The 27,357-nt window shown below is 38.5% G+C and overlaps 1 protein-coding gene across 8 annotated transcripts in view; it reads left to right on the forward strand.

Annotated features, from left to right (window-relative positions):
* The window catches only part of UBR3 (ubiquitin protein ligase E3 component n-recognin 3), a 225,962-nt gene that overhangs the window by 161,510 nt on the left and 37,095 nt on the right, over positions 1 to 27,357 (forward strand). For 7 of the 8 annotated variants that reach the window (XM_062187744.1, XM_062187758.1, XM_062187763.1 and 4 more), the window contains 3 exons: positions 2,332 to 2,417; positions 19,737 to 19,842; positions 26,614 to 26,717. In XM_062187744.1, the coding sequence (XP_062043728.1) occupies positions 2,332 to 2,417; positions 19,737 to 19,842; positions 26,614 to 26,717 (296 nt within the window). Of the gene's footprint in view, positions 1 to 917; positions 1,050 to 2,331; positions 2,418 to 19,736; positions 19,843 to 26,613; positions 26,718 to 27,357 lie in introns of those variants that run through there. The other variant, XM_062187783.1, reaches the window with a different exon arrangement.

Here is a 27,357-nt window from a genome sequence, read left to right on the forward strand (position 1 = left end):
ACTAAACCTTAAGATATGGAGGATCAACTGTATCACATTTCTTTTTTAAATATTGGCAATAAAAACAGAAGTTTGGGTTGAAGGTGATGTGCAAGGAAGAGTACACTTTGGTAACACAAGCAACTGGAGCATAGTTAAAGTGGTTTTGTGTGGGTATGTATCCAGGTGGCCACTGTCACAGGCTTCAAGCAGTCTCTCTCAGCATTCTTTTCAAGTGTAAAGACTTCCCCTTCTTTTTTTCTTCCAAACTAATTTGAATGCATTTGTGCTAGAAAATATAGAGAATAGTCTCCTTTTCCGCAAGAACAAAAACCTCAGAAAACTCCCACTTCCAGTTTATTTTTACATCATCCATTCAAGAGGACAGAAACAGGGTACTGTGTTTGATTTTTATTAGTGAAATAGAAGACAGGTATGGGACACGTGGCCCAGTTGTGTGTTTATTCTTAGCAAGTCTCTAAGAACCAATTTTGTTGTAAATGAATTAAGATAAAGTTGATGGTTAGAGCCTCCAACATACTGATTTTTAAAATCCTAAATATTTTTCCATATTAGCCCTTTTATTAGATAGTTCTTGTGTTTTAACTTAAAAGGAATGTTGCACAGGAAATCTTCCAATCATAATCTGAAATAATTAATTAGCTCAGTAGTTTTCTTTCAAGTATTCTTCAAAATAAAATTCCTTGCAATGTATTTGTCATCCTTTAAAGCATTATATTTGGTGTTTAAGTAAACAGAATTATTCTGGTATTTTTATTTTAATGAATAGTTTTTAAAATACGATGAAATAAAAAGTTGACATTCTGGTTCTGACGTTATTTGTTAGAATTGTTTGTTTCTGGTTAGCTCTCTTAAAAGTACTATCTAGGAAATTCTAGTTTTTGTAAGAGAATATAGCCATTAATTTTTTTCTACAGATTAGGCAACAGAAGATTTGTGAAAACAAAATATATTGATCTCATTTATATTCCCTTGATGAAGGAACACATGCTGGTCTCCGCTCGCTTTCTGTCCACTAATATGAAATCCTTGTCCCTGCTTCCTTGCTGGTAGGTTTTTAGAAGTTCAGTGAGCAATGCAAATCGCCTGAAGGGTGGAAAATTCCCTTGTCACACAGATGCCCTTATCAGCAGCAACCAGATGGAGCTCTGAGCAGGAACATTATCAATGTTAAATTGCTTTCCCCCCTCCTGAGAAGAGAGGATTAAAGCATTCCTTTAGAAATGGGTGGCAAATGTACAGACTTGGGATATTAATATTTTTAACAACTTGCATTTATAAATAAATATATGAAAATATTTCAGAATATTCTGTATTCAAAGTATAAGCAAAACCAGTTTAAAATGTTTTGTTTTAAATAAAAGAGGATAATACTCTTTCTTGAGTAAGCCTGATACTTTGCCTTTTTTTTTTTTTTAAAAGGGAGTGAGATACTTTACTATTAGTGTCAAATGCATATCTTGCATATAAAGTAGTTAGTTCAGTTTTAGTTGTAGAAAATTCAGGTATATTTAAGTCTATTAATACTGTTGAATTAAAATACAATTTAAATATCACTTTTAAAATATCACATTTTATTATTTTGGCATAATTGGTTTTTTTATTGTTTCTGAATAAATCTTTAGACTCTATTAGTTTGATTTTTGAAATGTCATTATACTAATTATTGCCATTCTGTAAGTTAATAATTACTAAATATTTTGTAAATTTCAGATCTATATGAAAACACTGATGCTGAGCACTGTCAACAGTTACAAATGTATTTTAATAAAACTATAATTTTAGAAGTCCATAAAGAGACTGCTATTAATTATGTGTTGTTCATAGCCACTTTGATATTAGTGATTTTGTTTAATATTGATTTTCAGATATCATCTAAGCTCCAATGAATGATAATCATTTCTCTCATAGAAAAATTGGTATGCCCTTGTGTTTTATATGACAGTGGCCACCTATCCATTGGCTGACACTTGGAGTACAAAATATTTCATCAGATTTATATACAGGATTATTAGATATGCTGCAGTTTTTTTTCTTAAGGCCTAGTTTTTAGTATTTGCCAACAGTTGGAACTTTGCAAGTAATTTCATAATGTGTGCAATTTTTTGCAGATATATATATATATACACACATATGGACATTTAAGGATGGATGAACTGTTCCCTTTTATTTCTAAATATCAAATAAAATATGATTGCATAAATTGTGCCTTTGCAAATAATAAAGTTGGAGAACTTTATTATTTAAGTTGATCAAACATGTCAATAAAGCAAATTTAAAATGATCTCTTTAGCCTAATGACTAAGATATATTTTAATACTTTACTTATAGAACCAATTTGGAACTTGAATTGATTCATCGAGGCGGCAATTTGTGCTCAGGTGGTGCAAGCACAGCTGGTAAAAGGTCTTGTTTAAGTAAGTATCAAACACTGCTAAATTTCAAAAAAATTCTGCTGATGTCATTTTTGCAGGTATATATAGATATTTTGGTGAATTTTGAAGTTCTATTCATGTTATATAAGTGTATATATCAGTTTTGATAGTGATATATACTTTATCAGGTTAATTTTGTACTTAGAAGAAACTTTCAATACTATGATTTCTCAGTAAATAAATGTTAGACTAATTGATCATCATTATATTCATTTATATTCATTCCTAATTTAAACAATGTAGTATTCTAAGCTATAGAGAAATTGTCCTCAAACTTATATTCTTTTAAATTATTTTTATACTGAGTTGATGTAAAATCTTTTTATAAAGGCTGTGTTGCCTACAGATTCCTACTGTATTGTTGCTGTTAATGCAGATATTTTTTCTGTAGTTTGAAGGATGCATTAAAGTTTTAAAATTGTGGATGCTTGCTTTTATTTATAAATATGCTAAATGCTACAAAATTAGCATCAATCTTCAATATTATTTGTAAAGGAATATCAGAGAACTGTAGGTTGAAACTTACGGTAGATTTTTCATGAGCATGGTTTTGATTCTATCACTGTTTAGTCATTGTTTAGAAAACTAATGTGAATATATGGAGCTATACAATTTAGTGTCAAAATATAACCAGTTATTGCCCCAAATCACTGGAGATAAAATACTGCACAGTATGATTGCTATAAAAAAGTACAGCTTCTTTAAAACACATCATGTATTCTTTTAAAAAGTGAAGATAAGTACTATAAACAGTAGCAGTTATTAAAAGTTATATACATATTTTTTAACAAAACTATTTATTTTCAATAGGTCTCTTTATAGTTTTCAAAGCAAAGGGGTGACTAAAACCACCTTAACATTTCTAACAGATTCAAACATTTGTGAAATTTTAATTGATATTTTAAAAATTCTTATTAATTGTGTTGTTTTGGATTGCCACTTGATTCTTAGAAATTAGGTTTTGAAAATTATTTTTTAATGAGTAGTATATATTGACCCTTTGTTGTATGGGCCTAAGCCCTATTTATACTCAGTACTGTAGTAGTATGTTTTAAAGGGTAAGTTGTTGATACATAGGAGTTTTAGTTACTCATCTGTTTGCATTAGTAGATACTGTCATTTCAGTTATATAAATTATTCTTTTTTTTTATGTTTCACATTGACTGATATCTCAAAAATGGTAGCTGTAGGCCAGTGCCGCGGCTGACTTGGCTAATCCTCTGCCTGCGGCGCCGGCACCCTGGGTTCTAGTCCTGGTCGAGGTGCTGGATTTTGTCCTGGTTGCTCCTCTTCCAGTCCAGCTCTCTGCTGTGGCCCAGGAAGGCAGTGGAAGATAGCTCAGGTGCTTGGGCCCTGCACCCGCATGTGAGACCAGGAAGAAGCACCTGGCTCCTGGCTTCGGATCAGCGTGGCCCGCCGGCCACAGCGGCCATTTGGGGAGTAAAACAACAAAAGGAAGACCTTTCTGTCTCTCTCTCTCTCTCTCTCTCTCTCTCTCTCACTAACTCTGCCTGTCCAAAAAAAAAAAAAAAAATGTAGCTGTAGAAAGTGTTTAATTAAAGGATTTCAGTTGTATGTTAAAATATATACTTTTTTCCCCCACTCTGAGATAAAATTTATCTGAGATTAAATTTATCCAGTAGTTTGTAAGTGTAAAGTTTACCAGAATCCTTAGTAGTAGTGAAATTCTGGTAACAGGCACTTGCATTGCCAGATTCAACTTTAATTTAAATAATTAAATTGATAGTAACTTCTAGACTGTCCTTTAGCAAAAAGGTATTGTTATGTACCAGTATAGAAATGGTCCTGATAAAGCTTATTCTTAATATAAGTTAACACTCTTTTTACTTTTTGTATGATTTATAATTATTTAACTGCTGAACTGTTATTTATCACAGTTCTAAAAGCAGCTTTATATACCACGTACATAGAATATATGGTACTTGTATGTTGTATAAGATGCCACTATTTGGCCAGCGCCGTGGCTCACTAGGCTAATCCTCCGCCTGCAGCACCATTGCCCCGGGTTCTAGTCCCAGTTGGGGCGCCAGATTCTGTCCCAGTTGCTCCTCTTCCAGTCCAGCTCTCTGCTGTGGCCTGGGAAGGCAGTGGAGGATGGCCCAGGTGCTTGGGCCCTGCACCCGCATGGGAGACCAGGAGGAAGCACCTGGCTCCTGGCTTCGGATTGGCGCAGCACCATTTGGGGTGTGAACCAACAGAAGGAAGACCTTTCTTTCCGTCTCTCTCTCACTGTCTAACTCTGCCTTTAAAAAAAAAAAAAAAAAAAGATGTCACTATTTCACAAGCATATGAACTTAATGATTTATTAGTTATTAAAATCTAATTCAAACATAATTTAAATTGAACACCAAGACTTAAATTGATGGTGTTTCATAAGCTCACAGAGCAAATACTGCATTTTTTTCATCTTACAGAGGAATTGCAATTGTATTAGGAAGCAAAAAAATTCTTTTTCTAGAGTATCCTCATATGTCAATATTTTCCTTTTCCTATTCATTACTGTCCGTTACTTTCTAAATATTTTATTTAACTTATGAATGTGTTTATGAGGTAGAGATGGAGACAGATAGAAAGAGTGAACTCGCATGTGCTAGTTCACTCCCCAAATGCCTGCAAAGGTCAGGACTGGCTTGGGTCAAAGCTGGGGCCTGGGAGCTGGGAACTCAGTATGGATCTCCCACTGGCTGGTATGGACCCAACCAACTGAACCATCACTATTGCTTCTCAGGTTCTTCATTTAAGCAGAAAGCTGGAGTCAGGAGCCAGATCTGGGCATGGGATCCAGATATTCTGATGTGGGATGAGGACATCTCTCTCTCTCTCTCTTCCTCTCTCTCTCTCTCTCTCTCTCTTTTTTTTTAATAAAGACTTATTTATGTATCTGAAAGGCAGAGTTACAGAGAGGCAGAGGAGGCAGAGAGATCTTTCATCCATTGGTTCACTCCCCAGATGACTGCAGCTGCCAAAACTGTGCTTATCTGAAGCCAGGAGAGAGGAGCCTCCTCTGGGTCTCCCATGCGGGTGCAGGGGCCCAAGGACTTGGGGCATCCTCCACTGCTCTCCCAGGCCACAGCAGAGAGCTGGATTGGATTTACAATAGCTGGGACTTGAACTGGCACCTACATGGGACGCTGGCGCCATAGGTGGTGGCTTTACCTGCTACGTCACAGCACTGGCCCTGAGGACATCTTAATAACTAGGGTAAATACCTACCCCTAAATATCTCATTTTTAAACATTCTTTTTTCTCCCATAATGTCTTGAGACAGTGATTGGGAAAATATGCTAATAATTAAGCAAATTAAAAAGGTAAATTTTAGTGCTTTTTTTTTTTTTTTTAATTTTTTCCATTCTAAGAACATCACGCTTTTGGAAGACTGTTCCATCATATCTTCTTGATGAAATTAAGGATTCATCTAGTCAGGAAAATTTTTAATAAATTCTATCTGGAAAGCATTGAGTAATGCCTAGTATATAATTATGGACATATGTAAGTTTGCATGCATGTGCACATACAAACGTGGGATAGGATGAGGGAGAACTCTGTTCTTAATATACAATGAAAGCAGAAAATATTCTGGCCAAATATATACTGTTAAATCATATGAAACTGAATTGTTAATATCTGCTTCTTCAAATGAATTTTTAAATAGTTGAGATAAAATTACCAAGGTCTAGTTACAGAAACTTGTTTTTTTGTTTTTGAAAATTTGTTGATTTGATAGAACATGCATGCATACTTGAGCTCCCATCTGCTGGTTTGCTGACCACGTGCCTGCTGTGGGCTCCTGGCTGAAACCAGAGCCAGGAACTCAATCTAGGTCTCCTGTGTGGGTGGCAGGAACACTTGAGTCATCACCACATTATCCCAGGCTCTTCGTTAGCAAGAAGCCGGAGTCAGGAGCTAGGGCTAGGTATTGAACCTGTTCCTCTCTGATTGGCCATCGTGCCAAATGGTCCCTCCCCAAAATGAAAGTTTTTCCTTAAATACATGTGTAGGATACTTCCCACAGTTAAGAAAAGAAAGAAAGTAAATTAGTCAACATAACGGCATAGTGTGGTATTTTAACAATACCTCACATTTCTAGTTTTAAAGTTTATAAAGTACTTTCACATAAGATATTTAATCTTGAGAATGACCATGTGAAATAGGTGTTATCTCTTTTCCATAGAAAAGGAAACTGAAGTTCAGAGTGGTTGCCTTGCCAAGTCACACAGCTGGAAAATGTCAGAGCTTGCGTTTGAACCTAGCTCTTCTGACTCTAAATTCATTTATGTAAGACATACCTCATTTCTTTCAATGTCCCAAAGGATGCAGAACCCTTTAGACCTATTGCCCATGGGCTTAGTCATAAACCTCCTACTGTACACTGTTTTCTTGGGATCTTTCCAGTCTCTGCTGTGCTAACCCTCCTGTTTATCTTGTCTATTATTTTTTGCTTTTATTATTATTTTTTCTTTTTGTCAGCCTTTCACTGTGAATCCTGTTTTTGTTTGGGGCTACCCCTTCAGACATTTTTTCTTAAGTCCTGAGTCCTTTTTCCCTGAATACCAATTCTTTATTCCTCAGGTTTACTGCCTGGTTCCCACACACAGGCTGCTCCTGATTCTGTGAGCTCTAGATTTCCTTATCTAGCTGGGAAGATTAGGAATTTAGGACCTTTTGTTCAGCAGATGAGATTGGTTCTAGATAATTTACTGTAAGATAGAAACTGTAAAGTTCTAAAGAGTGTAAAGTTCTAGGAAATTTGGAGATTTGGGATCTTATATGTGGAATCTGTAAAACTTTTGGTAGACATGGCATTTAAACAAAACTTTGAAAGATAAGTGAGGTTTAGAGTTTTTGTTACAAATTGATGTATACACTTGTAAGTACCAACAACATGGTTAGCAACAAATATAAGACAAAGCAGATATAAGGATTGAAACTGTAGCTTTATTTTAAAAATTTATTAAAATTACTCTTAATTTCTTTATTCAAGTGATTTGAAAATAGATAGGGGCCGGCGCCACGGCTCAATAGGCTAATCCTCTGCCTATGGCGGCGGCACCCCGGGTTCTGGTCCCGGTCGGGGCGCCAGATTCTGTCCCAGGTGCTCCTCTTCCAGTCCAGCTCTCTGCTATGGGCCGGGAGTGCAGTGGAGGATGGCCCAAGTGCTTGGGCCCTGCACCCGCATGGGAGACCAGGAGAAGCACCTGGCTCCTGCCTTCGGATCAGCGCGGTGCACTGGCTGCAGTGCGCTGGCCGCGGTGGCCATTGGAGGGTAAACCAATGGCAAAAAGGAAGACCTTTCTCTCTCTCTCTCTCTCTCTCTCACTGTCCACTCTGCCTGTCAAAAAAAAAAAAAAAAAATGGATAGGAAACTCTATAGAATCTAGTGGTTTCACATACCTTTTTTTTGCCATGTCATTTTATATTTATCTAGAAAAATTGTTGAAATCTCAGTGTCATTTCATAAATTATCAATATTGGTGCATAATATAAAATATATTTATCTTTAAATAGAACATTTTCCCATGTCTTTGGGACTGAAAGTTTCTGTTTATTCCTGTAGTTTAAATAAGAATTCATAGCTAATGGGGCTGGCACTGTAGCATAGCTGGTTAAGCTGCTACATTGGAAGTGTTGCAGTCCAGCTCCCTGCTAATGTAGCTAGGAAGGCAGTAGAAGATGGTTCAAGTGCTTGGGCTCAATGGAATTCTGGGCTCCTGGAATTTACCGGCTCAATGGCTATTGCATTTATTTGTGAAGTGAACCAAAGGATCAAAGATACCTTTCTCTCTCTTTCTCTATCACTGTACATTTCAAATAAATAAATAAATAAATCTTAAGAACAAAGATAAGCCAATGTTTATGTCTCAAATGGATTATGTGATCTATAGATAGATGAAAAAGTAAACTTTAGTCAAGAGAGACTAAGGCAAACTCTTCTGTTTTCTTTTTAAAGATTTATTTTATTTATTTGAAAGGCAGAATGACTGAGAGGGAAAGACAAAGCTTTTCCAATGCTGATTTCCCAGATGGCTGCAATAGCCAGGGCAGGGCCAGACCAAAGCCAGGAATCTGGAATTCTGTTTGAGTAGCAGGGACCCAAGTACTTCGGCCTTATCTGCTGCCTTCCCAGGCACATTAGCCAGGAATTGGATGGAAGCAGAGCGGCCAGGACTTGAACCAGTGCTCCCATGTGGGATGCTGATGTCCCAGGCTGCAGCTTAATCTGGTATGCTACAACTCCGACTCCAACTCCAACTCAGGCAACCTCTTAATTTGACACTTTGATTTTGAGAGTTCTGACTTAATTTTGACATAATTTATGATTGTATCAAAGAATGATGATACATATTTGCTATCATTTGTAACTTCCCATATGTTTTTCTTAGCAAGCAACCCAATTTAGATGTATACAGGCAATTTAAAATAACTTTTGTCACTGAAAGAATGAGTCTTTGATGATTTCTGAATTATAGAAAATTATTTTGATGTTAATTTCTCCCTACAGTAAGGCTGCATATATTGTTGAATAAGTGATGTTTTCAACAAAAATTAGTTTCAAGTAGTCTATTGTTATTCTTTAATATTTAGTGATAAAATTCTGACATCTTTTGCTAAGGTCCGTTTGAAATGAAAAATTTAAAATTCTATAAATAGATTGAGTCACAATGTTTGTTTTTTTCTTTTTTGTTACCAGCAAAAAGGAAAATTTGACCATCAAATTATTATATTGGTCAAAATGCATGAAGTAATACCAAACTGTAGAAATTGCTTCCTTAGACCAGTGATCTATCAGATTTAATTGGTAAAAGCAGATTTTGTGGTATTTGGAAACGTTTTCTGTTCTTGAGAGCAAGTACTTGAATCTTAGTGTATTTAAGGCCAACATGAAAGAAACATGTTTAGTAGAAAAAGTCAATAGGTATGTACTTAGGGAAGTTATAATGCTTTTGCCTTTAGTTTGTTTATCTATAGCTTTAGTGAGTCAGATGGGGATAATCTGTGTCCTGAAGAATGCAGTAGTTAACTTTTGCTATTTGCAAATCTGGAGCTTTAACATTTAGAAAGAAAGTTAAATAGCAGGGGCCTACATAGTGGTGCAGCAGGTTTAGCCACTGCCTGCATGTCATATGGGTGCTGATTTGAGTCCTGCCTACTCTAATTCCTGACCAACTCCCTGCTGATAAACCTGGGAAAGCAGCAGAAGATGGCCCGAGTGCTTGGGCTTAAGACCTGGACTTAACTCTGAGTTTCAAATAAATAAAATAACCCCATTCCCCACCCCATCCCGTCCCCTCCCTTTTTTTTTTAAACAAGAAAAATAGCTAGACTAGAAGTTTTATTGTAGGAACTTTTAGAATTATGCTTAAGATAATATACAGTTATACACTATAGAAGACAGCATGGCTTTGCTTTTTGTTGGCGTTTTTATGTTTTTATAAATTCAGAAGACTTTTGCCTTTTCATTTATATTTTATTTTCTCTATTTTAAGTAATGCATATATAGAAAATAGAGGTTGTCAATGAAGTAGTGTGCCAGATATAATTAATCACTGAGTTAAAAGTTACTTAAGAAGTCACCTAGTCTAAATGTTATCCAGCTCAGACGTCTTATACCTATTCTGAAAATTAACACTCTTTAGAAAAATTTATTTATTTATTTATTTGAGAGAGAGAGTTACAGAGAGGGAGGATGGGAGATACAAAGAGAAAGGTCTTCAGCCTGCTGGTTCACTCTCCAGATGGCCAGAGCTGAGCTGACCTGAAGCCAGGAGCCGGGAGCTTCTTCTGGGTATCCCGCATCGAAGAAGAGGCCCAAGCTCTTGGGCCATCTTCTGCTTTCCCAGATCATGAACAGAGAACTGAATCAGAAAAGGAGCAGCCGGGACACAAACCAGCACCCATATGGGATGCCAATGCCACAGGTGGAGACTTAGCCTACTATGCCACAGCACTGGCCCCAAAAATTTACACTTTGCTGAAAACTTTCAGTGATAAGTAGTACTTTAGGGATAGATAGCAGATTTGGTAAGCCTTTTAAAAGATGGTGATATATTTTTTTCCCAGAAATGAACTGATTTTTTTTTCCCTTCAAAGAAACCTTTTATTTAAGGGATACAAACTTCATATACTTCAGAAGTACAACTTTAAGAATATAGTGATTCTTCCCAAGGGTGGTGATATTAAAAGACAGCATAGCATATATTGCATAGAGTGAGATTTAGGACAAAGTACATGGATTTGAATCCTGACTACATTCTTTGCAAGTGGGCTAGTATAAGTTATTTATTTATTTATTTATTTATTTATTTATTTTTAATTTTTGACAGGCAGAGTGGACAGTGAGAGACAGAGAGAAAGGTCTTCCTTTTTGCCGTTGGTTCACCCTCCAATGGCTGCCGCGGTAGCGCGCTGCGGCCGGCGCACCGCGCTGTTCCGATGGCAGGAGCCAGGTGCTTCTCCTGGTCTCCCATGGGGTGCAGAGCCCAAGCACTTGGGCCATCCTCCACTGCACTCCCTGGCCACAGCAGAGAGCTGGCCTGGAAGAGGGGCAACCGGGACAGGATCGGTGCCCCGACTGGGACTAGAACCCAGTGTGCCGGCGCCGCAAGGCGGAGGATTAGCCTGTTGAGCCACGGCGCCAGCCTTATTTTTATTTTTAAAATTTTATTTAAGGTGGCCGGCGCTGCGGCTCACTAGGCTAATCCTCTGCCTGTGGTGCCAGCACTCCGGGTTTTAGTCTTGGTTGGGTGCCGGATTCTGTCCCGGTTGTTCCTCTTCCAGTCCAGCTCTCTGCTGTGGCCCAGGAAGGCAGTGGAGGATGGCCCAAGTGCTTGGGCCCTGCACCTGCATGGTAGACCAAGAGGAACCACCTAGCTCCTGGCTTCAGATCGGCGCAGTGTGCCAGCCATAGTGGCCATTTGGGGGGTGAACCAATGGAAGGAAGACTTTTCTCTCTGTCTCTCTCTCTCTCACTAACTCTGCCTGTCAAAAAAAATTTATTTAAGGTATGAAAATGTCATGCATTTTATATATATAGATTTAGAAATATAGTGATACTTCCCACCCTGACATCCCTCCCACCTACACTCCCACCCTTTTTCCTCCTCCCTCTCCTATTCCCACTCTTAATTTTTACAAAGATCTATTTTCAATTTAATTTATACTCATAAGATTAAGCCTATACTAAGAAAGGAGTTCAACAAATAGTAGAAAATAAGCACTGTTCCTTAACAGGAGAGACAGGGGCTGTACACAATCATGAAATCTCAAAATGTCCATTTCGTTTCAATACATTACATTTTTGGTACTCTATTAGTTACCACAGATCATGGAAATCATACTGTATCTGTCTTTTTGGGACTAGCTTATTTCACTAAGTTTAATGATTTCCAGTAGCATCCATTTTGTTGCAAAATATAGGATTTCATTTTTTTTTTGTCGCTGAGTAGTATTCCATAATGTATATATACCATAATTTCTTTATCCAATCATCAGCTGATGGACATCTGGATTGATTCCATGTCTTAGCTATTGTAATTGTGCTGCAGTGAACATGAGGGTACAGATAACTTTCATATGCTGATTTCATTTTGTTTGGGTGAATTCCCAGGAGTGTGATTGTTTGATCATAGGTAGGTTTACATTCAGATTTTGAGGTATCTCTGTACTGTCTTCCACATTGGCTGTGTTAGTTTCTCCAACAGTGGATTAGGATACCTTTTCCCTCACATCCTCACCAGCATTTATTCTTTATTGATTTCTGCATGAGAGCCATTTTGACGAGGGTGAGGTGAAACCTCACTGTGGTTTTGATTTGTATTTCCTTGATGGCTAGATATCTTGAGCATTTTTTCATGTGTCTGATGGCCATTTGAATTTCCTGTCTTGAAAAATGTCTTTTCAGGTCATTTGCCCATTTCTTGACTAGGTTGTTTGTTTTGTGGTTGTTTAGTTTCTTGAGCTCTTTATAGATTCTGGATATTAATCTTTTATCAGTTTCATAGTTTGCAAATATTCTCTTCCATTCTATCAGTTGCCTCTTCACTTTGCTGAATGTTTCCTTTGTAGTGCAGAAGCTTCTCAATTAAATGTAATCCCACTTGTCAGTTTTGGCATTGATTGTCTGTGCTTCTGAGATCTTTACCAAGAAGTCTTTGCCTATGCCAATGTGTTGCAGAGTTTCCCCAATGTTCTCTAATAATTTCATGGTATCAGGTCATAGACTTAGGTCCTAGGACAAGTTACTTAACCTTAAGAATTCTATTCCTCATGCCATCCAACCAGAGAATTGTTGTAAGAATTCCATTTAACAATACATGTTCAAGTCTTCATAGATTATAAATATTGAAATTACTATTTTTTTTCTTTCTTTTTTAAAAGATTTATTTGAAAGGCAGAGTTACAAAAAGGAAAAGAGAGAGAAAGAGAGATCGATCTTCTATTCTCTGGTTCACTCTCCAAATTGAAACAATGGCTATAGCTGTGCCAGGCCAAAGCCAGGAGCCTGGAGCTTCATCTGGGTCTTCCACATGGGTACAGGAGCGCAAGCACTTGGCACATATTCCACTGCTTTCTCAGGTATATTAACAGAGAGCTGGATCAAAAGTGGAGCAGTCAAGACTCAAATTGGTGCCCATATAGGATGCTAGCACTGCGAGTAGCCGCTTTACCCACTGTGCCACTATTTCTCATTTTGTAGCACTACTATTTTATAAATATATATATACACACACACACACACACACATATATATATATATATATAATCAGTTGGAACTGTGTGGATAAGACAGAGCAAGAGGATAATTCATTTTAGCTCAGTTTTTTGTCTGAATCTATTCAGATTGCTATAACAAAACACTATAGAAAAGTGGATTATACATAGCAGAAATTTCTTTCTCACTGTTTTGGAAGCCAAAAGTCCAAATGCAAGGTGTCAAGAAATTGATTCAATGTATGATGAAGACCCTCTTCCTCATAGACAGCCATCTTCACACTGTAACCTTATGTGACAGAAGGGACAGGAGATCTTTTTGGGGTTTTCTTTATAAGGCATTAGTCCCATACAGGAGGGTTGTACCCTTTTGACCTAGTCACACTTCAAAGGCCCCACTTCCTTTGGGGTTAAGATTTCAACATAGAAATTTGGTGGTGGTGGTAGTTAGACCAGCACTGTGGCACAATGGGTTAAAGACCCAGCCTGCAGTGCCGGCATCCCATATGGGTGCCAGTTCGAATTCTGGCTGTTCCACTTCCCGTACAGCTCTCTGCTATGGCCTGGAAAAGCAGTAGAAGATGGCCCAGTCCTTGTGCCCCTGGACCCACATGAGAAACCCAGAGGAAGTTCGAGGCTCCTGGCTTTGGATCGATGCAGCTCTGGCTGTTGTGGCCATCTGGGGAGTGAACCCGTAGATGGAAGACCTCTCTCTCTCTCTCTCTCTCTGGCTCTACATCTCTCTCTCTCTCTCTCTCTCTTTCAAATAAATAAAATAAATCTTTTTTTAAAAAACACTTAACAAACATTCTGTTGACCTATTAAGAGGTGACGTTGAAAGGACAAGATGAGATATATTACTATCATGTAGTTTATTTATTAGGAACAAATACATCGATAATTTGAATAGGTTTGGAGTAGAGGGGTGAAAATATATAGCATGAAAATTTGAGTTAGACAGTAGTGGCTTTAACCATTCTTTAAAGTCTTTCTGAAGGTCTATGATTTGTGACTGAGGTATCCAGGCATTTCTGCATTTATAATTTGGGCATTCTAGAAACTAAGTACCACAGAGAATAATTTCCACTGTTGAGACATAGGAATCTTGAGATCTTACTTGGCTCAGGGCAGAGCAGCTCCTTTCTTCTGCAGTGAGATAAGTATCCCCCACCCCCAGTCTTGTTTTGAGTGAGGTACCTAAAAAAGACCTGGACTCATGTAGATGGTATCCCCTTTGGTAAGGAGATGATTAGGTGTCCTAGGAACTGACCATTCAATCTCTTTCTTAGGACTACCTATATGTGGGAAGCACAATTGTGCCCTTCCTGCCCAATATCACCCCAAACCACATTGTAAAGGGGAAAGGGGAGGCTGCTGGCCACTTAAATGTTAAAGTAGAGGGAGGGGGCTGGCACTGTAGAGTAGTGGGTAAAGCCGCCATCTGCAGTGCTGGCATCCCATGTGGGCACCTGTTCCAGTCCCAGCTGCTCCACTTCCAATCCAGCTCTCTGCTATGGCCTGGGAAAGCTGTGGAAGATGGCCCACGTCCTTGGGCCCCTGCAACCATGTGGGAGACCCGGAAGAAGCTCCAGGCTCCTGGCTTCGGATAGGCTCAGCTGTGGCCATTGTGGCCATCTGGGGAATGAACCAGCAGATGGAAGACTCTCTCTCTCTCTCTCTCTCTCTCTCTCTCTCTGCCTCTGCCTCTGCCTCTGCCTCTGCCTCTCTATAACTCTGCATTTCAAATAAATAAATAAATTTTTTTTAAAAAAAGGATAGTAGGAGAACAATTTCATGAAACAATATTAATACTTGTGATACTTGACATAACCAGGGAGCAGGGACATAGTATGTCTGGGAGTAGAGGCATAGGAACTCCAGGATGCAGGAGACGAATACAGCATAGACAGTAGGAAAAGAACTAGACATCCTTTTTCATCAGCATTTTCCCTTTCTCATTTTGGAGGGGATGATGGTTCTCCAAAGTAAACAACACTTCCCTACTTTACCTCCATCCTTGTATGTGTGCTTCTTGACTAGTTCCGTGTGGAATACCCGAGTGGGCCTTAGGAGACCTGGATTTTAGTGTTATTTGTTGTCTGTTGGGCTTCAGGAAAGTCACCTAATTTTTTACATTGTTATGGAGATGGGAATTGTGATACCTTTGTTACCTAATCTATTTGCCATGGTTAATGGCAGAGAAACCATTGATAAACTAAATGATATTAGATGTATGAACTAAATTATTGTGCATGTTATTTTAGTATATATAATAATAATTAAACTTAGCCCTTAAACTTTTTACATTTCTGCCACAACTGCTACCTTACTCCCTGCCTTATGTCCAGGAGTGCTTAGGAATGGGAAAGGGAGAGATGAGTCAGCTCCTGTCACCTCATGGCATCTCCCTCTGGTCTCTTGGGAACCACAGGTACAGATGTTCCCTTCTTAGAGCTGTTTCCAGATTTCATTGGAAGAGCTCCCTCCCATCTCTCTTTGGCTGATTTCTCAGGAGTGTACAGAGGAACCAAGGGAATTTGTGTTCGCTGTGAGATGTGGATACGTGCACTTTTACCTTCACTCTAGGATAAGTGGGTCATAACCATTTCCTCAGTTTGATTATATAATTATACAATTTCCAGAGTAATGGAGCCCTCCCCTTGTGGTAATTCAGAGAATCATCTAGCTAGTTGAATTACTTGTTTTCATTGACACTTATTTAACCAACAATGACTAGGTTGGTAAGCCTCAACTCTTGAATGATCTAGAAAGGAGTTCCATTTTAGCAGTGGCATAATTTAAGATACAAACTGTGATAGGCATTATGGTACAGTGGGGTAAGCCACTGCTAATGACACTCATATCCCACAGTGAGCTCTGGTTTGAGTCTCAGCTGCTCTGCTTCTGATCCAGTTTTCTGCTAATGCATCCTGGGAGGCAGTGGATGATGGTTCAAGTGCTTGTGCTCCTGCCACCTGTGAGGGAGACCTGAATGCAGTTCCTGGCTTCTTTTTAAATGTTTTTAAACAAACATTTAAAAATATATATATAGAGAGAGGGATCCAGCATTGTAGGATGGCAGGTAAAGCTTACGGTGCCAGCATTCCATATGGGTACCGGTTCAAGTCTTGGCTGCTCCACTTCCAATCCAGCTCCCTGCTGATGTGTCTGGGAAAGCAGTGGAAGATGGCCCAAGTACTTGGGCCCCTGCACCCATGTGGGAGACCTAAAAGAAGCTCTGGGATCCTGGCTTTGGCCTGGCCCAGTCCTGGCTGTTGTAGCCATTTTGGGAGTGAACCAGGGGTTCCTTAAATCAGGAGTGGGGAAAGTCTGGCCTGGGAGTCAGGTTAAGTACTGTCAAATTGTTTGGTCTGGCCTTGCCAAGGCAGCTGCATGCAGGATTCAAAATTCAATAAAGCTATAGAAGGCTGATTTTTAAGTTGATGGTTTTGTATGGCCCTTGAATGATACCATAAATATCCAAGCAACCCTTGGCTGAAAAAAGGTTCCCGACCCCTGCTTAAGTGTATATTCCTAAGGTCATAAAAATTGGCATAGTTTTATTTTGTGTGTGTGTAATTCATAGACATATGTAAAACTCAGTTTTACAGTACATTTGTATTTATATTTCTATTTTACAAATTTTTTTTTTTTGTAAATAGTCCTATCTTAATACTGGTGAAGGTGGAAGAGATTATTCAATCTTTACTTTTTTGTTTCAGCTAAGAGTTCTTATAATTAAATTTTAGTTTTTCTTAAGGACACAGTGGTCTCTTAATGTTGTTTTCTTGGTTTCAGAAATGCTGTGTCTGCCTTATGAGTAAGCACATTGTAATACCTTAGAGCTGTCATAGTTGTAAAGACTTTGACTAGGTGTTACAGAAAATGGTATTCTTTGTCCCTGGTGCATTGTAATAACCAGCATAGGGAAGAAGATGGAAAAAGCAAGTAGGTCAAGCACTGCTTTAGTAGTTAGAATTCAGAGATTGTCTCTTTTGGACAGTGAAATTAAGGCTAATTAATTGGCCTACTTCTTGGGCTGCTGAACCAATATGCCATCATGACAGAAAGCGAAGAGTATAAAACCATTATGAATTTTATGATTATGCTGTGTATTTTTTTAATAAACGAGAGGCAAGTCCCTGGTTTTGTTTGTTGGTTATTTATTTCTTGTGTGTTTTGAGAGACAGAAAGAGAACTCCTATCTACTAGTTTACTCTCCAAATGTTCACAGTGACTGGGACTGGCCTCAGCCAAAGACAGGAGCTGGAAACTCAAAGTAGGTCTCCCATCTGGATGGCAGGAACCCTGTCACTTGAACCATCACTGCTGTCCCTCAGGGTCTGCATTGACAGTGAGCTGAAGTCAAGAATCAGAGCAAGGAATCAAATTCAGGCATATCAGTGTGGGAAGCAGGCATCCTAACTACCAGGCCAAATGTCTGCTTCCTGTGAGTGTGTGTATGTAACTTTTAAAGGATTGCAGATTTACTCATACAGTATTCAACCCACTATTAAAAATCCTATTATGTGTCAAGCACTGTACTGGCCCAGGAAGTACCAAGATCAAAAGATGTAATTGTCTTCTTCAGGGAGATTTCATTATCTAATAGGAGAGGACAATATGTGAAAAATAATTACAGAACTATATTAGAAATGCCAAAATAGGGGCCGGCGTCGTGGCTCACTTGGTTAATCCTCCTCCTGCGGCGCCAGCATCCCATATGGACACCAGGCTCTAGTCCTGGTTGCTCCTCTTCCAGTCCAGCTTTCTACTGTGGCCTGGAAAGGCAGTGGAGGATAGCCCAAGTGCTTGGGCCCTGCACCTGCATGGGAGACCAGGAAGAAGCACCTGGCTCCTGGCTTCGGATCTGCGTAGCTCCAGCCGTGGCGGCCATTGAGGGGTGAACCAACGGAAGGAAGACCTTTCTCTCTGTCTCTCTCCCTCACTGTCTAACTCTGTCAAATAAATAAATAATAAAAAAGAAAAAGAAATGCCAAAATAGGGCCAGTGCTATGGCACAATGGGTTAAATAGCTGCCTGTGACACTGGCATCCTATATGGGCACTCTACTTCTGATCTGCCTTCCGGCTGGTGCATCTGGGAAAGCAGGAGGGGATAGCCTGCGTGTCTGGGTCTCCGAGCACCCACATGGGAGACCCGGAAGAAGCTCCTGGCTTCAGTCTAGCCTAGCTCTGACCGTTGGAGCCATCTGGTACTTGAACAAGCGGATGGAAGACTTCCCTGTGTCTGTCTGTCTCTCTGTAACTCTGACTTTCAAATGAATAAATAAATCTTAAAAAAAAATATATTGAAGGGCCAGCACTGTGGTATGGTGAGTAAATCTGCTGCCTGCAGTGCCAGCATCCCATATGGGTGCTGGTTTGAGTCTTGGCTGCTCCACTTCCAATCCACCTCTCTGCTATGGTCTGGGAAGTAGTAGAATATGGCCCAAGTCCTTGGGCCCCTGTTCCCATATGGGAGACCTGGAAGAAATTCCAGGCTCCTGGCTTCAGATCAGCCCACTTCTGGCCATTGCAGCCATTTGGAGAGTGAACCAGAGCCTGGAGGACCTTTCTATCTGTATGTCTATCTGTCTGTAACTCTATCTCCCAAATTGATGGATTTTGAGTAAATTAATCATAAAATGCCATCAATTTCTAAGTTTTATTATTAATAAAATAATCAAGTTTATTTCTCATTTTAATTTGGAGAATAATTGTTAACAATAGGTTTGTGTCATTCAGCTAACATTTTTCTGATTTATAGGAATTAATTGCAATCATGTGCCAAAATATTATCTGACTTTCTAGAACATGACTTATGAATTGCAAATATTTGTGAATGAATAAATCTGGCATAATAACTTAATCCAATCCTCGTCATTTATACCAATAAAAAGATATGATACAAAAATAAAACTTAGATTTTTCTCTAAGTAATTAAAACTTTATTTAAATTTTTTTCTTCTAAGTATCATGAATAGAGTTTTATTGAAAGCTAACACTGGTAGATTCTTGTTGTAATTCAGAGAGAAGAATTAAAACAATAGTTCCCTTAAATAATATTGCTATTTTCATTTTTTTTCCCCATAGTGAATCAAAAGATGATAGATTCACCATTTAATCTAAACAAGATTTAGGGGGAAATATTAGGCAAAGAAAGAACTTCACTAACAATGAATTACAAAGGTGTTGTTGTCTATACTACCCAAAATAAGGAATTGAAGATAACAGTGAGATTTGGTTAGGAGGAGACCATACTAGTGAAAAGTATAGATTGACAAGTCTGCAGCGTAAAGTCAGGGGAAAATAGATCTGTGACAGGACATGAGGAAAACAAACTATTTCTGTATTTAAGTTGAGCATAAGGCCAGTCTACATTATAAAAGAAATTATTTGGATATGTATTTCAGAGTTTACCTTAAAAGCATAAAGTAATTGGAATTTAAATTTGGCAAATTATAATTGTCAGGATAGGAAGCAAATTTCTATATGAAATCACTATACATGTTATCAGAATTTTGTTCTGGAAGAATTACCTTTCTAATTACCTTTTCTTTAATTTATTCAGATCAGCTGTTCCATGTATTAGCCTTGCACATGCGGCTTTATAGCATTGATGCTGAATTTAATCCCTGGAGAAAACTCACACAGTTGGTAGAAGAGATGAATTCACAGTAAGTATTATTGAAAGGATAAAGTTAATTAAAACTCTTTTTGAAAAATTACCAAATATAAAATGATGGAGATTTCTAATGCCTGTTTTTCATTTTCTTTATGAAATGCAGAAATATGTCATAAAAGCTGAAAATAGTTTACCATTATACTTTCTTTAAAACTTGAATAAAAATGCCTACCATGTGAGAAAATCTTTTAAAGAATTCTGTTGGTTTCTATGTAGACGTAACATTCACATGGAGTCATACAATGGCTGATTATGTCAGAGTTGATTAGTGGGTTCAGGTGGCCTTAGTCTGTTTCCTCCATTTGTAAAGTTCCTCCTCAGTCTTTCACCCTCTTTCCTGATGGTTTTAGCAACCCTGCTGATTCTTGCCTAAAATCAGTGTTTCATTAGGTGCCACAAAATAGTGACTGCAAAAAGTCCTTCCTTCTGATGTATTAACTGTAATGATTCTACAAAGAACTCCCCCATAGCACCTGTTTATTTTCTGAAGCATAGTTTAGCAGACTGAATGCTTGCTTTTTTTTTCCCTATTAATAAAATTAGAAAATAATGAGTTGTTGCGCTAGTAACATCCATTGGCGACAAGCAGATTTTTACATTTATAGGTTTTACTCCATTTCAGTTTTTCTTCTTTTCATTGCAAATTACTCCATTTTAGGTTAGTGAGAGTCCCTCCAGGTTGACTGTTGTGCTTTTGTCATGAGACAGATAGTCTTTGATAATATCTTAGCTGTATGTCACAAAAAGTAACCCAGATTCATTTTGCTTTATACCTAAAATCAGCTGCTTCTCCATTTTGTTCCTTTAATGGCAAAGTGGTGTTAAGAGACCACCATCTGGATACTAGTAGGTATAGGTAGCTACTAGGTTATCGTTGTCTCTAGGCCATTTTACTGACCTTTTTTTTTTTTTTAAGTTTTATTCATTTACTTCAAAGGTAGAAAGAGGGATAGAGATCTCCCATGTGTTAGTTCACTTCCCAAATGCCCCCAACAGCTAGGACTGGGCCTGGCAAAAACCAGGAGCCTGGAACTCCATCTGTGTCTTCCCCTGGGGTGGCAGGGACCCAAGTATTTGACCTGTCCCTGGAGCTTCCCAGGGCGCACATTAGCAGGAAGCTGGATTGGAAGAGGAATAGCCAAGACTTGAACTCAGTATGGAGTATGGGGTATAGGCATCCCAAACAGCAGCCCAACTACTGTGCCATAGTGCCTGCCCTGGGAATATTTTTTTTTTTTTAATACAGAAAAAGATCTTGACTTGTTACTGATATTTCTAATTCAAACATAAAATTGAAAGCATTTTTTATCTCAACTTTTTTGTTATTTGCATCTTTTTTCTCATTCTGAAAGTCTTGGTTCCTAATAATATTGATATAGTTTCTTGTTTATATAAGTAAAATTGTTTTTGTTTTAAATACCAGTATTACTACTAACCATAAATTTTCTTTGACCTTAGGATATAACATATAATATATGCAATCAAAATATTGTTTTTAAGTTACTTGAAGTAATGTTTCTTGTGTAATAGTTTCATCAACTTGATTTCTAATTAGGCTCATTTGTTTCAGTTAGTTTTTCTTCCCCTGAGTATTTAAAGACTGGTTTCCTCCCATGGATTTATTTAGTTTTTATTTTATAAAACTTACATTTTTTCAAAGTATAAACTTACATAACAAAGTAAATTCAGAGGTATCTATCTTCCAGTCCTGTCCATTTGTATGTCTTTTTGTGAAATCTCTAATCTGTTGCCCATTTCTGAATACCAGATTATTGGCCTTTTCCTCTTAATTAAAATATTTTTATAAAATTATTTATTTGAGAGGCAGAGAGAGCTCCCATCTTCTGGTGCACTCTCCAAAAGCCCACAACAGCCAAGGCTGGAGCCAGGAACTAGGAACCCAGTCTAGGTCTCCCATGTTGGTGGCAGGGGCCCAACCACTCGAGGCATGACCTGCTGCCTCCCAGACTGCCTTAGCCGAAAGATAGGATCTGGATCCAGAGTCAGACACCCAGAGGTGGCATGCAGGCATCTTAAATGGGGACTTAACTGCTATGACATTTGCCTGCTCTTCTGCATTTTTAAGAAATGCTTATGGACTCTAGCCCTTTGTTTGTAAATTTAAGTATGTTTTATCAGATTGTTAAATGTCTTTTTACTTTAATAGAGTTATATTTAATCTTTCCCTTTATTCTGGATATTGAGTAACAGTTTTACAGTTTTTCCCCTATTCTCTCTCTTTTTTTCCCCCAGAAACCTTTTATTTAAAGTATACAAACTTCATGGGGTTTCATAAATTCAAATTTAGGAACACAGTAATTCTTCGCACCCTGCCCTCCTTTGTACCCCCATTCCCTCCCTTCTTCCTCCTCTTTCTCCTATTCCCATTCTTATTTTTTACCAAGATCTATTTTCAATTAACTTTATACATATAAGATTAACCCTACACTAGATAGAGTTGAACAAATAGCATGAAAAAAAAAAAAAAAACCCACAACTGTTCCTCAACAGTTGAGACAAGGCTGTTCAAAGTCATTGCATCTCAAACTGTCAATTTCACTTCTGTATATTACTTTTTAGGCACTCTGTTAGTTACCACAGATCAGGGAGCACATGTGATATTTGTCTTTTTGGGACTGGATTTCCTTTTTTTTTTTTTTTTTTAACTCCATGTAGTACTTTATGATGTACACACCCTATAATTTCTTTATTTAGTCTTTAGTTGACAGGCATCTGGATTGATTCCATTTCCTAGCTGTTGTGAATTGTGCTCCAATAAATATGGGGAAACCATAACTCTTTCATATACTAATATCATTTCCTTTGGGTGAATTCCCATATGGTCATGTGGTAGGTCTATATTCAGATTTCTGAGATATCTCCATACTTCCACAGTGGCTGTACTAGTTTACATTCCCACCAGCCGTGGATTAGTGTACCTTTTTCCCAACATCTTGCCAGCATTTGTTGTTTGTAATTTCTGTATGAAAGCCATTCTAACTGGAGTGAGGTGAAACCTCACTATGGTTATGATTTGCATTTCCTTAATGGCTATTGATCCTGAGCATTTTTTCATGTGTCTGATGGCCATTTGGATTTCCTCTTTTCGAATAATGCCAGAACCACACAAAGGATCTGTGCAGTCCTCAATGTGAGCCTGGGATGCCACAGCATTGACCCTCTCCCAGCAATCAGTGAGCCCTGAGCATGTGGAGCTGCCCACAGTGACTGCCCAGTGACCCAGCCACACCCTGTGTCCTCTTATGCAGCCACAGAGTTTTCACAGTCCCAACACACAAGGCTCCCACAGTCACAGGTGCCCAGCGCCCCATCAATTTTTCCAGCCAGACTCAGGCATCTCCTCTCGGCTAGTTGCTGGGCACACAGACAAAAGCTGGCACAGCTGTTAGATATGTTCAAAATGGTGCCCACCCTCTCTCAGCTGGTACAGGATGCTGTTATGGGGGTGGTCAGGGAGAGAGAAATGTGCCTCCTTTTTTTCCCTCTAGGTTGGCAGATACACTTTCCCCCACAGGGCTCCAAGCCAGACTTCATGCTCTGCCCGTAGATTTATTGTCAGTGGCCTGGGCTGCTGCAGTCTGGTCTCACCTCGCTCTCCAAAGCTGGTGCTGAAACTCTCGGCTGCTGGGGTCCTGTATTGTGCGTTGTGTCTGTGTTCATGCTGCATGTCCACCCACTCCACGTAGATCCACAGCATCCCTCTAAATTACGTGGAGTTTCCACTACAGTTTTCTCCCCAATTCTTCCCTGAGATTGCACTCTCTCCACTTTTTTTTAACTCTCTTCCCCTAGATGAGAGCAATGAGCGCCCTTCTTATTCTGCCATCTTCCTCCCTTACTCTTTAGTTATAAAAACAATTCACTGGCCGGCGCCGCGGCTCAATAGGCTAATCCTCCGCCTTGTGGTGCCAACACACCGGGTTCTAGTCCTGGGCGGGACACCAGATTCTGTCCCGATTGCCCCTCTTCCAGTCCAGCTCTCTGCTGTGGCCCGGGATGGCAGTGGAGGATGGCCCAAGTGCTTGGGCCCTGCACCTGCATGGGAGACCAGGAGAAGCACCTGGCTCCTGCCTTCGGATCAGCGCAGTGCGCCGGCCGCAATGGCCACTGTGGGGTGAACCAACAGCAAAGGAAGACCTTTCTCTCTGTCTCTCTCTCTCTCACTGTCCACTCTGCCTGTCCAAAAAAAAAAAAAAAAAAAAAAATTCACTGATATTTTCTTCTAGTATGCTATGATTTCAGTTTTAAATTTAGATTTCTATATTTGAAAATTACTATGATATATAGTATAATGAATGGGCCCAATTTATTTTTTCAATTATACCTATCAGATGTTCTATTCCTTTGCCTTCTCGCAGTAGTAAGTTAAAACAGACCTAAGGAAAGAAAAGAAAGGTGAAGGAGCTTTTAGTTACTGATGTGGAAAGATCACCTCCAAGATAACAATGTTAAGAGAAAAAAATCCAGGATCAGAAAAAGTATACTCTGCCATCATTTGTGTAGCAAGGTGGGCAGGGAAAGATTAGGAAAGTAAATTCGTATCTGCTGATTGAAAACAAAGCAGACACATACCTATCTGAATATTGAATTTCTAGTAGAGGTGACTAACAAGCAGTAGGGGATACAGCCTTTATAATAAACAGTGATGGATTAGTTGCATATTTATATGGGAAATATTGACCCTTACACATTGTTTTGGTGAAGACCTGTGTAGCAAAGGAGGTGTCAGGATTATGCTTCTAGTTAGTTATCATGTGTCCTTACTATTTCTTTTAATCTGAAATTGATTGTTTTTCTTTGTATTTCATGACATTGGTTTTGTTTTGTTTTTTTAAAGAATCCAGGCCAGTTATTCTCTAGAAACTCATTTAATTTGTTTTTGTCCAGTATTTCCTAGCAATGAAATTCAAGTTATAAACATTTGACCAAAATGCTACAGAGTAATGGTTAAGATACCTGGTCACCCACGTCCCCTGTTTGAGGGCCTGGGTTTGATATCTGGCGCTGCCTCCTGACTCCAGCTTTCTGCTAATGGGGCCTCCGGGGGGCCAGAGGTGGTTTAAGTAATTAGATTCTTGCCACCCATGTTGGAGACCTGGATTATGTTTCTAGCTACTGGCTTTTTCCTTGGCCCCAGCCTTGACCCTTGCAAGTATTTGGGGAGTGAACCAGCAGATGGGAGGGTGCTCTCTCTCTGCTTGCCTCTCAAAGTGTCAGGGTTGGCATTTGGCACAGTGGTAAAGATACCACTTGAGATAACACACATCCCATATTAGAATGTCTGGATTCAAATCCTGACTCCCTTTTGATTCTAACTTCCTGCTAATCTGTACCCTGGGAGGTAGCAGTGATGGCTCAAGTAGTTGGGTCCCTGCCACTTACATGGGAGAACTAAATTGATTTCAGCCTCCTGGCTCCCAGCTTCAGCCTGGCTCAGTCCCAGCTGTAAGGGATATTTGGGAAGTGAACCAGTGGGTAGACCAAGTTCCTGCCTTTAAAAAAAAAAGTGACTTGACTTCAATGTACCTGCCTCCTCCACTGCTGGCAGAAAAAAAAAAGTGCCCTCTAAATTTTATAATTAGGAGATCATTGTTGATCATGAGGAAAACGATTTCTGTAGGGGATTTGAGTGCTAGAGATGGTGTCCATCTCCTTGGGAATTTTTCTTTTTAAATAATTTTGGACTTGTAAAGGAGATAGGCTAGAGATACTTGAGAGACAAGAAGTAGCAAGACTCATGTCATTAATGAAGGGTTAGCCCTGGAAAGGAAGACTAGTACTGTCTACTAGGAGATTTGTAAAGAATGGAGAAATTCGAAGAGCTGTCTTTCCCCCTGGCAGTCAGCTGTTTCACAAAAGCAGGAACTGACTGACAACCACTGTTGTAGTACCTGGTATACAGTGAGAATCAGCAAACATTTGTTAAATGCTAGATCCTAGTAAATGAGTCAAGTGATTTTTGCTTATCCAAGTCTAGTCTGAAGTATAGGTTCAGAATTTGCTTGGTTCTGAATCCTTAATATTTACTTTTGTCCTCTGACATTGAAAATTAAACCTATAATAAAAAAAATCTAATATTATAAAGAAGTTTTAAAAGTTTTTTTAAGACAAGTTCTACTTTACTGTTTTTCATAATACTGCATATTCCTAAGGTTTATTATTTTGTCTCTTATGGTATATTTTAAATTCTACTTTGGTTATTCTTTTTTTGAAACCTTGCAGATATTAAAAAAGACTTTCTTTGAATTTTATGTTAGCTTATAAAGTTGAAACAACTTTCTAACAAGAGATATTAGTTATGGCTTTCAATGTAGTTTGACTTGTGAACTGTATCTGTCCTTTATTATAATGGGAGCAATGTGTTCTTTAGTGCTAAGTTTGTGACAGTAGGTGTCCTGTGAATGAGCCTCCTCATTTGTTGTGAAATTTACTCTCTTATGTTCCATTTAATTCTTCATTTATGTTTCATAATCCAAGAGGTCAGAAAGACTCATGATCCCTGTTGTTTACTTTAGTGTGATTTAATAAATTTTTATGCCATTTTTTCATATTAGATTCTAGGAACTAGGAGTATAAAGATGATATTTTTAGGTAAAAAATATGACCCTGACCTTTTCTTTTTGCATTTCTCAGTTTATAAAAATTTTATTTCTGTTCTCTAAGCATGTATACAATATCTGAAGTTAATTATGAAGAGAAGATACATAATACTATCTAAATTGATTACGATTTTTTTTTTTAGACTGGGAAATGAGGAACAACAGCCTGAGGTTCCAATTCTTTACCATGATGTAACATCCCTTCTGCTTATCCAGATTTTAATGATGCCACAACCCTTACGCAAAGGTTTGTCTTTATAATTCAAATTTCTAGATTACATACATTTATTAGGAATATTCCAGAAGTCATAGGGACAAATATAGCATTCAGTCTGATGGAAACTTTTGTGATAAATTACATCATTTTTTTTCTATTAATAAATCATAATCATATGAAAGAAGATGACTAAGTGTATTTTTTCTTGTGAGTGTATTATTTTTAGCTTTTTAGTCAGGAAGAAATAAAGACTTGGGAAAACACTCTTAAATACCTTTATTTTTGGGCTGGCGTGTGGTGCAGTGGACTAAGCTGCCACCTGCAACATCAATATCCGATACTAGAGTCCCTGTTCCAGTCCCAGCTGCTTCACTTCCAAACCAGCTCCCTGCTTATGACCTGGGAAAAGCAGTGGAAGGTATCCCAAGTACTTGGGCTCCTGCCACCCATGTGGGAGACTCAGATAAGCTCCTAGCTTTGGCTTGACCCAGCGCTAGCTAAAGCTCTCTCTCTGTTTCTTGTAACTGTGACTTTCAAATAAATAAATCTTAAAAAGAAAAAAACACAAAAAAAACCCTTTGTTTTTAAAATAGTTGAAGTAATGGTACAAGTGGAAATATGAAAAACAAAGCAAACTGTCAGCCTTAATGCCTGCTTAGCTGCATACATA

This window comes from Lepus europaeus, chromosome 1, assembly GCF_033115175.1.
Source record: "Lepus europaeus isolate LE1 chromosome 1, mLepTim1.pri, whole genome shotgun sequence".
NCBI classification, from domain to species: Eukaryota; Metazoa; Chordata; class Mammalia; order Lagomorpha; family Leporidae; genus Lepus; species Lepus europaeus.